Source organism: Esox lucius, chromosome 8 (genome assembly GCF_011004845.1).
Source record: "Esox lucius isolate fEsoLuc1 chromosome 8, fEsoLuc1.pri, whole genome shotgun sequence".
Lineage (NCBI taxonomy): Eukaryota > Metazoa > Chordata > Actinopteri > Esociformes > Esocidae > Esox > Esox lucius.
Genome location: NC_047576.1, coordinates 12,930,421 through 12,946,167, shown reverse-complemented (window position 1 = coordinate 12,946,167; position 15,747 = coordinate 12,930,421). Strand labels below are relative to the sequence as shown.

Genomic DNA, 15,747 nt, shown 5'->3' with positions numbered 1-15,747 from the left:
ACTGGACAGGCTCGGATCAGTTTGTACAGAGCTGACCTGACCTGCATTCTTGCTAGGTCTCATGTGTCTACTCACTGCACTGTGATAGCACCCCCAAATGTCCCAGTGGTTGACCATTGGGAGCTGCCATAGACTGTGCTGGCCTAAGAGCTGAACCAGTGACTCCATTGTGTGTGAAAATGTGCTGTTGTTGGATCTATACACTCTCCCAGGCCCTGGGCTTTTATTTAGATCTGTTCTGTTCCATTGCCCTTAGGTCTCAGACCTGGAAAGTCATCTGCCATTTCCCTCTTACTCCCCTTGACACAGGTTTGGTTAACGTCGCATGGGATTATATGGGTTATTAGGTTTGACATACTGTGCTCTAGTGTTCGCTGTAACATCTTCCAGTGTCCCTCGCTTATATCTGTGCCTAGTTTGAATCTGAACAGCTTTTTGACAGCTCGTGAAAATCCTTTACTCTCCATTTTTCTGTTAGGAATTTGATTGTTCAGTTCCTGTAGACAGCTCTTGCAAAGTCTAACCTAAAGTCTGTTGTTCCTACTAGTCACAATTTTTGTGATTGGAAAAAAAATCCATAAGTAACAATTTGATTCTAATTCTCCTTTTTGTTTCATAACTCAATGCTTTTAGATGAATCTATTTCAGAAAACTGTCTAGCTCAAGTCTTTGTAGCACCCGTTGACATCATTCTTAAGCTAAGACAATGATCCTCAGATTTAAGGGAGCCTTGATGTTTGCATTAGTCTGTATTGCTGTCGGCATCCCTCGGATCCTGACAGAGAATTTCATTACAGAAATGTTTCTGTTGTGGGTGGTCAGGTCATTTTGGAATCAGTAATCAGGTTTTCCAGCAAATTATTTTGGATAGGTTGCTTTAAAATATTAAAGCTCCTCTTTAATGCACTATTCACAACTCTCTAAGGATAATTATTCTGTTCAGTAATCTACAATGGGTATAGAAAGTCACCAACCCCCTTTCAAAATGTTAACTCTTGTCTTGCAGCCTGAAATGAAAGCACACAAAATCAGACTTTCTGGCTTCATTTACTCACATTTTCTCATAATATTTTTCACAGTATGAAGTGAACAAAAAAATCGGCCCACTCAAAGACATTAACCTTCAATTCCTTTAGCCACTGTACGGTTACTTTGGTCCTATGCTTTGGGTTATTGTCAGGTAGAAACTTGAATTATCATCCCCTTTTTAGTTTATTGGCTGAGGGCTGCAGGTTCTCTTCAAGAATCTGTTGGTATTTTGCGGTGTCCATTTTCCCTTCTATCCTGAAAAGTGCTCTATTCCCTACAGAAGTGAAACACCCCGACAACTCAATGCTTCCACCACATTCTTTAAGGTAGGTCTGGAGTTCTTTGGGTGGAAAGGTTTTTTGCCAGACATTTGTCTTTGTCTTCAGGCCTAAAAGTTCAGTTCTGGTCTCATCTTACAATAGAAACTTTTACCCACTTGTACAATGTGCTTTTTGGCAATGCTTAAACGAGACTTGTTCGTTCTTATTTTGAGGAGAGTGTTTTTCTGCCACCCTCCCTTAGAGGCCAGATTTCTGGTGTTGTAGGTCATATGCACACATCTTTGCTGTAAAGACCTGAAGCTGCTTCAAAGTTGCCCTTGGCTTCTTGTTTTCCTCTCTAATCAGTCTTTTCCTTGCCCTTTAATTCATTTTCTGAGAATATTATAGTTATTCTATTCACTTGGATATTATGGGTTATTGTGTATATGAATGTTTCAGGCTGTCAGGCAACAATGGGTGAATAGTTAGAAAGGGAGTGGTGACTTTCTGCACTGATGAGCCAAAACATTATGACCACTCCCAGGTGAAGTGAATAATGTTGATCATCTCTTAACAAGGGCACTTGTCACGGTCTGGGTAGGTTAGATGGTAAGTGAACAATCAGTTCTCGTAGTCGATGTTTTGCATGCAGGAGATATGTGCAGGAGAAAAGACCTGAGCGTCTTTGACAAGGGTCAAATTGTCATGGTCATGCGACTGGGTCAGAGTATCTCAAAGGGCATGGCTTGTGTGGTGCTCCGGTATCTACTGACAAAGGTCTGAGAAGGGACAAACCACAAACTGGCGACAGGGTGTTGGGTGCTCAAGGCTCATCGATGCCCTGCGTTAAGACAAGCCGGTAGAGGGTGTGTGATGCTCTGCGATGTTCTGCTGGGAACCCTGGGTTTGGGCATTCAAGTGGACCTCAATTTGACACGTCATTGCAGATCAGGTACACCCCTTCATGGTATAACCTGATGGCAGTGGGTTTTTTCAGCAGGATAATGCCACCTGCCACAGGTGGGAGACATTGAGAGACATTGCAGAGTTCAAGGTGTAGCCCTGGCCTTAAATCTCTACATCTTAATCCGATTGAGCATCTGTGGGATGTGCTAGATCAACAAGTCCGACTCTCGGCGGCTCCCCTTCGCAACTTACAGGACTTGAAGGATTTGCTGCTAATGTCTTGGTGCCAGACACCACAAGACACTACCCTCTAAAGTTTTACATTGTTATTTTTAATTTCTATCATTTCAGGGCTCGACAATAACGATGGCCCCGGGCCAGTGAAAAGTCATGTAAGGACCAATAAAAGTTGCTGTCCCAATCTGACCATTGCAATAAAATTTGAGAATGTTTATTATAATCTAATCATCCTCCAGTTGTTTTGTAATCTGGCACATGTACCAGTAACTACCTTGCAGCTCTTTGCATGCGCTGTTTGCCATTGAAGATTTGAGCAGTGATGTGACGCGTGGCTGTCTGGTATTGTTGTTCAACAAAACACGAGTCACTCAAGTGAAGGCTGCAAAAGATAATTAAGAGCTCAAACGAAAACAAACATTTTAATCTCAGTGCAAAAAATTATCTACCTGTTTCCACTTTGATGGAACTCAGATGCTTGTTGTCGTCTGTCATAAGTTCCTGGCTAGAGCAGACTTTTTTTAATGGGCACTGACAACTTTCACAGTCCCTGACCAGCCATGCCAATAGCAAACATGACAGCCAAGCATGTGGCTGACAATCTGTCTTCAGGGCCCTTGACCGTACTGGTCAGGAATTTTTAAAAGCAGATTCCCATTGGGTGATTGCAGGACTTAAAACCACCGCATATCTAATAATTAAGCCACAGTGATTTTTTTACCAACCAATCTTTAAAATGAGTGCACTAGCATGTTTTGAATTGCTTCAATACTTTCATTGTATTATTAATACATATTTTATTAATGTAGGCAAATAACTAAAATGGCATGTGAAAATAAGCCTATGAGACCATGGATTTCTCAGATGGTCAAATTGTGCCAATCAGTTTGGTCATATTCGAAAGTAATTGTAGGCCTACATGTTTAAAGAACTTAAAAATTAAAAATAAAACATCTTGACTCATCTCTCAGTAACATAGCATGAAAGTGTCACTTTAGTCTTCAGAGTCATCGGCCTCCTCTTCAGATGTCTATTCATCTTCAAGTTTGGTCTTCCTGGCTCCTCTTTCCTTGAAATCTGGCCTCCTTGCTCTGGTGCTAGCTTGATGCGACAGCTGTATGGCTGACCCGGGATCAAAAGTAATTAGAATAAGAACTGTGACTTGGATAACATTGACATGCATTGCAAATATGTAACTTGCTTTATCAATTTAACAATGAGAGAGACTGCAGTATTTCCTCACGGCTGCTAAAACTAGCTATCTAGCCATCACAAAACATCTTGAAGTTATTCACATACTTGCACATCCAAACATAATCCTGAAAAGGTCTGCCCTTCTTGTCGATGGCATGGACGTTTCTGAAGATAAGTCTTATTCTGTCCAACTGGGCCGATTGCATAAAGCAGATAGCCTTTCTTTCCACACTCCACTCCTTGGGTCCCGTCTTCGCCAGCTGTGTGGCAGTGCACTTGCTATGAGACTTGAATGACTCGTGTTCTTTTATTGTAATTTAAGGTTAGTTGTTCCTCTAACGAACTGAGTTCTAGAATTTTCTGACGATGCATAAGTACGGTGGTAAGAACGGAGCATTTGGCTGGTGCTAATTTCCCGCCCTGTTGTTGATGACAAAAGTGACGTAACAACGCTCAATGGAAGCCAAAATCACCATGCGTTTGAGGGCTGGTTTCAAACATGCGCCAAAAAGTAAACAATCGAAATCACAGGCTGTTCCAGCTTATGTAAATTTCATTATGGCAACTCATAATGTGATACAGTAGTGTGTTTGGCCTCCATGTTCTTCTATGCACACCTGACAAAGTCTGGGCATGCTCCTGATGAGACGGTAGATGACAGTCTGTCATTGAGCTCCTGGACAGTCTGTGGCGCCATTTGGCAGTGTCGGATGCTCCAATAAAGTCAGAGGTTCTCAATTGGGTTCAGATCTGGGGAACGTGAGGGCCAGTTAAAGGCATCAATGCCTTCATCATCCAGGAACAGCCTACACCCTGGCCACATGAGGAGGGGCATGGTCCTGCACCAGGAGGAACCCAGGGCCAACTGCACCAGTGTTAAGTCTGGCGATTTGTCTGAGGATTTCATCCCGGTACCTAACAGCACTGATCCACCACCAAACCGGTCATGTTGGATGGTGTTGCAGGCAGCGCTACTTCCACCACTGTGTCTCCAGACTCTTTCACATCGGTCTCGTGTGAACCTGTTCTCATCTGTGAAGAGTTGTTCTCTTGAGCTGCGCGGGATTGGACTATGAGCACAGGTTCCACTAGAAGACATCGGGCCCTCATTTCCCTTCATGGAGGTTTCTGACAGTTTGTTCAGAAACAAGCACACTAGTAACCCGCTGGAGGTTATTTTGTAGGGCTTATGGCAGTGCTCCTCCTGTTCCTCCATGCGCAAAAGAGCAGATACTGGTCCTGCTGCTGGTTGATGCCTTTCTACAGCACTGTCCAGCACTCCTCGTGTAACGGCCCATCTCCTGGTATCTGCATGCTCTTAAGACTATTGGGAGACACGGCAAACTTTGCGACACCATGTGTTAAATTGTACAACCTGAATGGGCCTCCGGTACCGCCTCATGCTACCATTTGTGACAAGGACACTAGCAAAACGCAAAACTAGAGAAGAATAAGCCAGGAAGGATAAGGAGAGGGCAATTGTCTGTGGCCACCCCCAGCAAAACAATTTCCTTTGGCGGTCCATTTTAATTATTCACAGCGGAATGAAAATATTTGATCTGCCAAATGTGGATATGGCCCTTTGCCCTTTTAACGAATCGTTCAAAATTATTTTCTAACTATTTCTACAGTGTGACAGGCACAATTGCTACACTGAGGTAATGTTTACAGATTGCGCACATGCAAGCCCAGGAGCTCCAGTCAGCTGCGTGCACAACGTTGTGTTATAACCATTTGTGTTGAGAGTTCAATTTTAATTTGGATTTATCTTGACATTTGAAACAGTTTGGTACATTTTCCACTTCACAACCAATCAGCTAAATATATACAGGGATAACAGAACTCAAATGGAATTTCTTTAAATTTGTTGCATTATAAGTGTGTTCTACAATAATGAGCTGCTAAGATAATTCCATCTGCTCTTCCTGTGCAGCGGCAGCTCTGGCTATGACTAAATGAAGCTGTCATTATTTCTGTTCTGGGCTTGCTCTGTCATCAGATGCATTTGGCATGATCTGAAAATAGAAATATTCAATGTTCTCGTTTATAAGCACTGAGTTAATGGAAATATTTGTACTTTTTAGTAATTCAGCATATGCTCTTATCCAGAGCCACTTACTGAAGTGCGTGCACAAATGTTCATACTGTCTTATAATGTAGGAACCCACAACCCTCTCTTCATGCTTATTCTAATCAGCCTTTGTGTTACAATGGCACAGGAATCCAATACTTGGACTCGATCTGATCTCTTTCTGTTGTATGACTCCAGCTGGTGGCCATTCTCTGATGTGTCAACTTTCATGATGATGTCATTGAGCCACCGTCAGGAGCCACACTTGTCCTGAGGTTAGCGCTGTGGAACATTCTGGGCTCCAGTCCCAGAGAATAGTGACATGTCAGCAGCCCATTCAAATGAACAGGCTGACTGTTGCACTCTCTCTGTCGAGGGGTGGGGGTCATGGGGGATGGGGTAGCTAAATTCGATGCTCTGTTGTAAATTTGCAGAGGTGGGGGGTGGCTGAGTTGTGCCGCCTCCATTAAAGGGTTTGTCTAACTGTGTGGACTGAGTATAGGTCTGGCTAGAACTGGTGGTTATCTGATCAGGAAAGGGATGGGATTAAACTGAAGAACCTTCAAAAGAGGATCTCCATTCTTAGTTAGAAACATTGATGTCATGCGCCTTTCAATTACTTCCTGTGGTATTCAGTGTTACTAGTGAAATGGAAATGATCACATTGTATCGCACATTCCATTCCAAATTAACCATTCATTCAGATCTGCGTGTTATCTACATTATGACCGGTCATCTTTTTGACATTGAGGAATGGAACAGTACATAGATGAGGGCTTCCCCATTCACAAAATGCTGTGTCCATGACTGTGATCTCTGTACTTGTGTTCAGAGTCCGTTGTCAGTAGTTAGGTGTTTTTCAGTGCCCACATCCCTTAAGGGGCTGTGTCACCCAAGCAGCTATTTCCAAAACTCTGCTTCTGGTGAGCAAGCATCTTTTTTTGGTTCATAGGTGTTCCCAACAGTGTCAATGAGGAAGGAAACCAAAATAACTTCCACTATTGCTTGTCAGTAGTTGTCAAGCATGTTCCCTCAAACATTTAAATTGTTTCAGTCCGTTCATGTGTGATGTTGATGTTCAGTATACTAAATTATGTGAATTCTGTGCTTTGTCTTCTGGGTAAAATAATTTGGGGGGGGGGGGGGCTTCAGAAAAGAATGTTTGCTCATGCACAAACTGGTCAGGAAGTGATTTTGCAGCGTAAACTAAAACTTTGTGGAGATTAATCAATTCAAATCGTTATGGTTTACAATAAAAGTAATAGGCAACCAATTACTGATTAGTTGGGTCAATGTGCAGTGCGTGTGTGTGTAATAAAGGCTGTAACCTAGTCTACAAGTGTTTATTTTTCATAGAGCTCCATATTAGTTTGGCATCATTCTGTAAGTTGCATGTTGAATTTAAAAATTTCTTTTTAAATGAAAGTACGTTAACATTATGTTCAAAATAGCGCCTAAATCATTGGATTACTTGGGGTTGATTTACATTTGCACATGCTAAACATTCCCCACATTACAGCTGTGATGGATTGTGCCATTAGTGTCAGAAACTTTGAGCAAAAATGCATTCCCTGTCAAACTATTTCAGGGGTATTCAACTACTACCCTACTAGGTCCAGAGCCTGCTCTTAGTTCATGCTTAACGTTGCTCGTTTTATTTGTTGCCATCAACCCATTTTTCTTATTTTAGCCTCAGGACCATCCATAGCCTCTGTTTGACTTGAGCTGGAGCTGTCTGAGTCGCTTCAAAGGTACTTTTTTAACATAGCAATGGAGGGTTGGCATTCACATCTCGCCACCTGCCTGTGAATCTTGCCTAATGTTGTTTTCATAGACTACATATCCATTATTACAATGGATTCGCTGTTCCATGTTTTCGGAAATTGTAACCTCACCTTGAATCCACCATACTGGTCTCCCTATCATATCAAGGGGGTAATGTACTTATATCAAGAGTAATGTATTTAATGTCGTTACCAGCTTTCTGCTGGCCTACAGATGATGGCTTCTTTTTCAGTGTCCATATAAACCATTGTTTAATAGGTTTAAAGGATTGCCTAAGGTTCATGCGGAAACCTTTGAGTTCAACACCTGCGTCGTCTTTTTACAGTGTTCTTCAGGCAACGTCATATGCCTTTTACTGAGTTGTTTCCGTCAAGCCACTCAACCATAAAGGCCTGATTGATGAAGTACTGCAGAGATGGTTGTTCTACTGACAGGATCTCCCATTTCTTCAGTGAACTTCTGATTCGCTGTTAGTGGCCATTTCACAATGATCGAGACCACTGTGCTCCTGTTAACCTCCTGTTTTTTGCTCTGAACAACGCTGTGTAGTGTATGCCCTTATAGGTAGACTGGCATGTGCCTTTCCAAATCATATTCAACCAATAGAATCTGCCACAGGTGGACTCCAAGTTCTAGAGACTCTAGGATGATCAAAGGACATGAGGCATCTGGATTCAATTTGGGGTGTCATGGCAAAGGTTCTGAACTTATTTTCACGTTCAGTTTTTACTTTCAGTAATTTGGCCTTAAGTTGAAGCTACCTATAGACAATATTAATTTTTTTTACCTTAAGTGAAGGAAACATTGAAAATGAACATACACGGTAGTACTGTAGGCTGTCTATGTGGAGCATTTTAGCTATGAAAGAAGGATATAAAATGTTACCGCAACCTCAGGGTTAATGCTGTTTTGCTATGTGCCATGGGGTCTTTAAAGACCACAAAGTGAGGAAACCTGTTTAAAATTTCATCTGAACGACTGCATCCAACAATGGGCATTGGGTTCCCCCTAGTCTAAAGGAATGACTGCCTCCTACTGGTCCTCCAGCCCCACCTCCAGCAGCATCTGGTCTCCCATCCAAGAAGGTGCAAAAGTATTGAAATCCCCAGCGATTCTGTATACTATATAGGTGAACACACAAACAGAAGGAAGCTCAGCTCACCTGATTGAAGTTAATGACCCACTTCTTGCTTTATTTCCCTTCTGTAACCTTTTAAAGGGATGTTTTAATAGGTTGAACGGTGGAAGGGCTCAATGTTTCAAATGGGTTTTAGTAGGACAGCCAGGAAATTGCCACTGCACAGACGCCGGTCCAGAATATGCAAACTGAGGTCTTGATGTAAAATACAACATAATTGTTACCTTTCCTCAAAAAGCACTTGTGCACCTGTTGCTGCTATAAACCCAAGGAAGCTGCTTGAAAGTCTTGTTTTAATTCATTCAAAGGAAATCTGAGATGGGTTATCAAGATTAGGCTGCTCGTGTTTTTGTAAAAACGAAAATGTATGCGTCGCCTGTTTGAATATTAATTGTGCTAATTTTAGCCCTCTGCTTTGGCTCATTGTTTGAGTTCTGTATGCCTGTCACCTGAATTGCCCATACCCAGAATTGGTAGTTCACTCTTGGATTTTGGTTAATTTATTAATTTGTTCTTTGTTTCGCAGGGCCTGTCATCACAACCTCTGATCCGATTTACTGGAAATCAAGGGGTAAGTGCCTATTTCTTAATGTATTTTTTTTTAACCAACCTCAAATTGTCCCTTAAAATGAAATCAAGGGGAGCCTATGGATCAGTCTCTGTACGTTCCTATGTACCTTAGTTTGTCATGCAATGTCTCACACTGGATTGTGGTGTAACTTTAACTTCATGATGAAATTACTAATTTGAGGAAGTTCATCTCTTGTCCGTACTGTCATAGGGGATGTCACGATTACAAGAATTGTGGACTTTGCTAAAATAGAAGATAAATTCTTTATACCCATTTCCATATCACATCAAACTGTTTTTTTCTTCTTTTAAATTAAATTAAATCAGAATTATTTTATTTTTAAGGAAACTTTGGCCTTCTGTGACCAGTTTTTTTTTCCATTTCTTAACTCTGAACAAACAGAATTCATAACCATGTATGTGATATATAACTTGATTGTAGGCTGTATATATATATAAGTGCACCTGGTTTTCAAAGCCTGAGAGCTTCAGTTGTTTGTGACATAACGCAGGTTTCATTCAATAACACGTGATATTTCAACACCTGGCATCCCGTGACCAGAAGTGTTTCGTAACACGTCTTGGAACATTGTTCTGATGCAGTGAGTGTTGAGCAGATCAGAAGAGCATTGAGCAAGAAGTGCCAAACAGCCCATCACTAACAAAAACATGCAGTTATTTCTTGGTTGCTTGTGTTCTACACAGTTCCGCCTTTCTGTTCAAGTGAGTAAGTGGTCACTGAATAATGTAGGGAATCGTTGTGCCTAAATTACCAAAAAAATATTATTCAAAGTAGCAAAACAAATTTTTATGACAGTATTTGTGAGCAATTGGACAAATCTGTGCAGGCAGCCATCACTTTCTGATTTAAGGCCATGTATCTGTTGCAAATGCCCAGTGATTGAGATCAGTAAGAGCTCTTATGTGGCTGAACAGGCAATCAAGAAATAGTGTTTTTACTGACTGTGGTGTAGTTAGGTATGTGTTTAATGGTTGAATGTGAACCTGTTCTATTATTTCACGAGTGTTAATGAGAGATGGCGAGTGAGGGTATCAAGCTACTAAGTTATGTGCTGGCTGCTCTTTGAAACCCCTAGCATTACCATTCGTTTGTATTGGCGGAGCTTTTTTCTACATCTACAGCCATAATCAATCAATCAAATTTATTTATAAAGCCCTTTTTACAACAGCAGTTGTCACAAAGTGCTTTTACAGAAACACCCGGCCTTAAACCCCAAGGAGCAAACAACAGTAGTGTTGAATTTCAAGGTGGTCAAGGTGGCATAATAGGACCAGCTTAAAGAATAGCCAGGACAGGTAAACAAGCCACGGAAAGTTAACTTCCTGTGTGTATTTATGTCCTTGACCGTGTATGTGTGGCAGGCTGTCTGTCAGATCTGCTCAGGCTGTTTGTCTGGCTCTATACTGCAAGGAGGATATGCCTGTGCAAGCGATCGTGGCCCCCTGCTTTGCACGGACTCTCTGTTGTTTCATTAATTACAACTCTGAGGAGACCAGAAGAGCAGCTTTGAAGGGCCTGTCCTCTCAAGTGCTCCCGTCCTGAAAAGAGGCTTTGTTTGCTGTGCACCGTGCAAAATGAGAATGGGTTAAGGGAGCTGAAGGCATAGGGGAGAAAAGGGGTTGGAAATGGCTGTTTAAAATCCAATTGCCTTTCAGGTGGGTGAGGGAGTAGGTTGGGGAACCTTGTTAATGTCTGGGGGTTCACTGCACTGTTTTGTTCAGCTTTTTGTTGAGGATGAACTCTTTTTATTTATTTAAATTTTTTATGCTCTCATTTGATTGTTCTCCACTATTCGGTTATAAAATGCATCATATTGTCATTTTTACTGAGAGAAGACCGCTTCCAACTGCTGCATCATAGTGTGCACTGTGGGTTTAAGGGGCCATGGACAATACCTTTAAAAGACTGTAGTCCGTCATTCCCAGTAGAATGCCTGTATGAAGTTCCAGTTGCCATTTACAAATGCTGGTGGCCTGTTGCTGCTGTTTGGTTGGCCCTTGGCTGCCTGCAGTGGGCTCAGGGCATCTGTTGTATGGCTCCAAAGTCAGCCGGCCTATACTCAGTCAGGCCCTGATCTGTAATCCTGTACTATGTCAGTCTGACTCACCCCTCCTCCATACCTTCCAGTGACACCATCATCTCTGGTTGCACAGACGCACATCCGTGCGTGCGTGTACACACACACACACACACACACACACACACACGCACTATTGTGCCTATGTGAGGTTAACATAGGCTGCTCTTATAGCTGAGAGGAAGTTTACTGAAGAGCTTCTTTGTGGTGTGTACATCTGCAGAGTCACCTCACTGTTACCAGGAACAGTTTCTGATATTCAGCAGAATTTTCTGAATGACGAATCCTGACTGTTTTCCTGTTTGTTCTCGTTTTTGTAGTACCGTAGGACCAACGTAATACCTTGTGACATTTTGTTGGAACAAAAATTTTACTGTTCTTTTTATAAAACATTTGGAGGAAACAGTCCGAACTGGTTCCATGTGTAAAATTCTAACGCGTCCTCTCTGTACACCAGTCTCCCTTGCTTGTCAACTTTACTTTCTTAACATTTGACAATACTGTCTAAACATCATTGCCTAATAATAACTTAAGTACTTTCCCCTCAATTAACCATTCTCTGAAACTGTTAATGAATCGCCTCCCAGACTCCTAATGACCACCACTTTTCCTCAAGGACCTTGAGGTCTTACAAACAAATTTTTTGTGCTCCAAGGTCCCGATCGATGTTCAAAGGAACTGCTTTTTCTGTTGCTGCTCCAAAGTTGTGGAATAGTCTACCTTTATATATTAGGTCTTCCACTAGTAGCTACATTTTTAAATCCCACCTTAAGACCTGTCTTTTTTCTTTAGCATTTGAGTCTGCAAATGGGTGGGAGGTTGTTTTTCTGTCTTGTCCTATGACAACTGTTTTATGTATGTTTTTCCTTTTGCTATCTTAGACACTTGATTGTACATCACTTTGATTGACACTTGTTTTTAAATGTTCTTCATAAATTAATTTGTCTTGACTTTATGCGGCAAATGAATTCCATGTACAGCATGTGTTGCATTGGGGGATAAAAAATATAAAATATAGTTTTCCTGGATGTAGCACACAGTGCCCCAGGATTTCACCTTATACGGTTAAATAATGACTATGGTCTTAGTGCAGACTTCCAGCTTTAATTTGAGGGCATTCACATCCAAATTGGAGGAAGGGTTTAGGAATTACAGTTCTTTTAATATGTAGCCCCTTCTTTCAAGGGAGCAAATGTAATTGGACAATTGACTCAAAAGCTGTGAGGGCTATTCCTTTATTTCTTCATCAATTGTGTAGGTAAAAGGTCTGGAGTTGAATCCAGATGTGGCATTCACTTTTGGAAGCTGTTGCTGTGAACCCACAAACAGGCCATCCTTAGGCTAAAAAATTAATACAAATCCATCAGAGAGCTAGCAGGAACAGTAGGAGTGGTCAAATCGATGGTTTGGTCCATTCTGAGAAAAAACACCAAAAGGCCTGGACAACAGTGGTGGATGATCGTAGGATCCTTTCCATGGTAAAGAAAATCCCCTTCACAACATCCAGCCAAGTGATGAACACTCCAGGAGGTAGACATATCATTATCCAAGTCTACCATAAAGAGAAGACTTCACAAGAGCAAATACAGGGGGTTCACCACAAGGTGCCAACCATTCATAAGCCTCAAGAATAGAAAAGCCAGATTAGACTTTGCCAAAAAAACATCTAAAAAAAGCCAGCCTAGTTCTGGAACAGCATTCTTTGGACAGAATGATAGGAAGAAAACAATATGGAGAAGGCTTGGAACAGCTTATGATCCAAAGCATACCACATCATCTGTAAAACACGGTGGAGGCAGTGTGATGGCACTGGGTCACTAGTGTTTATTGATGATGTGACCGAAGACCGAAAAACCCAGATGAATTCTGAAGTGTATAGGGATAAATTGTCTGCTCAGATTCAGACAGATTCAGCAAAGTTGATTAGACAGCACTTAACTTTATAAATGCACAATGACCCAAAATATACTGCCAAAACAACCCAGGTGTTCTTTAAGGCAAACAAGTGGAATATTCTGCAATCACCTGATCTCAACACGCTCGAGCATGCATGTCACTTGCTGAAGACATAACTTAAGGCAGAAAGACCCTCGAACAAACAACTGCAGTAAAGGCCTGGCAAAGCATCATAAAGGGAAAACCCAGCATATTATCCATGCCTTCCAGACTTTAAGCAGTCATTGCCTGAAAATGATTCTCGGCAAATAATTAAAAATAATGTTTATTTATGATTGTGTTAATTTGTTCAATTACATTTGAGCCCCTGAAATAAGGGGTCTGTGTATGAAAATGGTTCCAATTCCTAAACATTTCACACAACATTTTTGTTCTACCCCTTGAATTAAAGCTGAAAGTCTGCACTTCAATGGTATCTCAATTGTTTCATTTCAAATCCATTCTGGTGGAGTACAGAGCCAAAATTGTGACAAGTGTGTCAGTGTCCAAGGGCAGGGGTTGGAAAATATAGTGTGGTTGGAATCTCTCGTCAAAGCTAATTAACAACCATGACATCAAAATAGGATTTTTATATTAGATGCATTCTCAAAATAAGCACTAACCATTTTTGTCCACCACCTCATAATATTCTTTAACTTATGTAAGGTATTATTTAAATTGTTTTGTTTATGTGATGCGCCGCAGCGTGGCGGCTGCGGCGGCGTTGTTGCTCTGTTCAGATGCTTGTGCAATAATGAACTGCGCTCAGCTTGGAATTTGCTTTTATATTTCTTGAAAATATTTGTTTTTCTCTGGCGGTGCATCACATTTTAACAGCAGTGTGTCGCTGCTGCTGTTACAATAAGAGGGAAACGCTGACTTTATATACACTTAAACGTCCACACACCAAAAAACAAAACTAACACCTTTTTCAATGTATTTATAGACGCTCTCAGCCAAAGCAGATGGTCATGTACCCCCAACCCCTGTGAAGTGCACTGGTGTGGGTGAAGAGAATTGCATAGCTACTTTTCATAAGTTATAAAACTAATCTTTAATAGTCACACCATTGGAACATGGTTATTGGTTATCTGAAAATTCTGACTAAGTAAGAAAATGTGTGATGTTTCAATTTTTTTGCCAATTTCAAAATGTATTTATTTGATATTATAAACCATAACAAGGCCCTCAGCGCCTACCACAAGCCTACAATTAGGCATTCTGAATGTCTTTTCTAGTGTTATTTACGCATAGATGGCAATCTGTTTAAATCTGCCCTGTAGACGGCTGGAGCTCTTTAATGTAGAGTATGTTAAGGCAGGGTTGTACTAGAGCGGAGGCTCAGTGTCTCACGTAACAGCCTTGGTCTTCAAGAGAAGCAGGGGCTCTTTATTTAGAGTTTACCACCTGCACTCTGCATGTTGGGAACTTTGGTACACTGAGCTGGGCTGCTTCAGAGACAGGCCTATGAGCATGTCACTGCCAGAGTGTTGGAGGAGTGAAGCAGAAGTGAGTCACTGCTCTCTAACAGCACAGGCCAGCGGTCAGCCTGGTCATCGGACCAGTCAGTGAGCACCACCAGTCACGCAGCCCTTCTCACTGAATCTGCGTTGCTCTACTTCAGTCAGAACTCTGCTCTGATACCTGGAGCTCCTCTTAAATGAGTCATGTCGTCTTAGCCAGATACCCTCTACCCAACAAGCGTAGGGTTTGCGTTATCTCGTCCAGGTCTTGGGTAATTCAGTTGATTTCCTTGTGGTTCCAGTGTAGTGGAAGGATGCCTATGTCTGTTCATGCCTTCTGCCTTTCATTGTCAGTTTTGCCTTCTCACTGTTGAGCTTTGATTACAGGTTGTGTGTGCAAGAGACCAGGCCGATGTAACTATGATTGCTCAACACCTGTCTTTGCCGATATTGTAATTATCTTATCTCTGCTTGCAGACAGGAATTGTTTTACATGAAAACGGTACATCTGCGTTACATAGGTCACTTGAAAGTAGCCCAATGGTTGTACGATTATTTCCCACAAATGTATTGGCCATCTGTGGCCCCTGTGATTAGTCCTTTGGGCCTCAGCATTGGGCTGTAGTCTAGGTGGTAATTTCACTTTGCCTAAAGGCAACACCTGTAATATGTGAGCCATAGAGCGATGAAGGCTGAATATTGGGGCACAACTTCAAACGTGCCTATGGTTAAGGAGTAGCAGCCAATGTGTACCTTTGCAAACCCAGCCAGGTAAACGAGCAGAATGGGAGAACAGAACGGCAGGGAATTGTGGTCTAGCTCAGCGACTCGCCACCATCTATTAGCTCTAAACCTTAACCCTGTTACTCATCCTCCCACATCACCACCATGCAGGCTTGATGGACATGTACATTACTGGTTGTTTCAGTAGTACACACTTTGCTCGTAAGAGTCACCGGGTTGTAGTCATTTTACTATGTCGGAGTGGGCACTCAAGGGACAAGTAATGTTTTTTAGGCTATATTACTTCACTATAGTAATTCACTGAACACCTGATGAG

General features: G+C 41.7%; 1 protein-coding gene across 1 annotated transcript in view; it reads left to right on the top strand.

Annotated features, from left to right (window-relative positions):
* ell (elongation factor RNA polymerase II) overlaps positions 1-15,747 on the top strand; it is a 46,656-nt gene that overhangs the window by 12,331 nt on the left and 18,578 nt on the right. Inside the window, exon 2 of the mRNA XM_010871705.5 lies at positions 9,147-9,191. Coding sequence (XP_010870007.1) covers positions 9,147-9,191 — 45 coding nt within the window. The remainder of the gene's footprint in view (positions 1-9,146; positions 9,192-15,747) is intronic.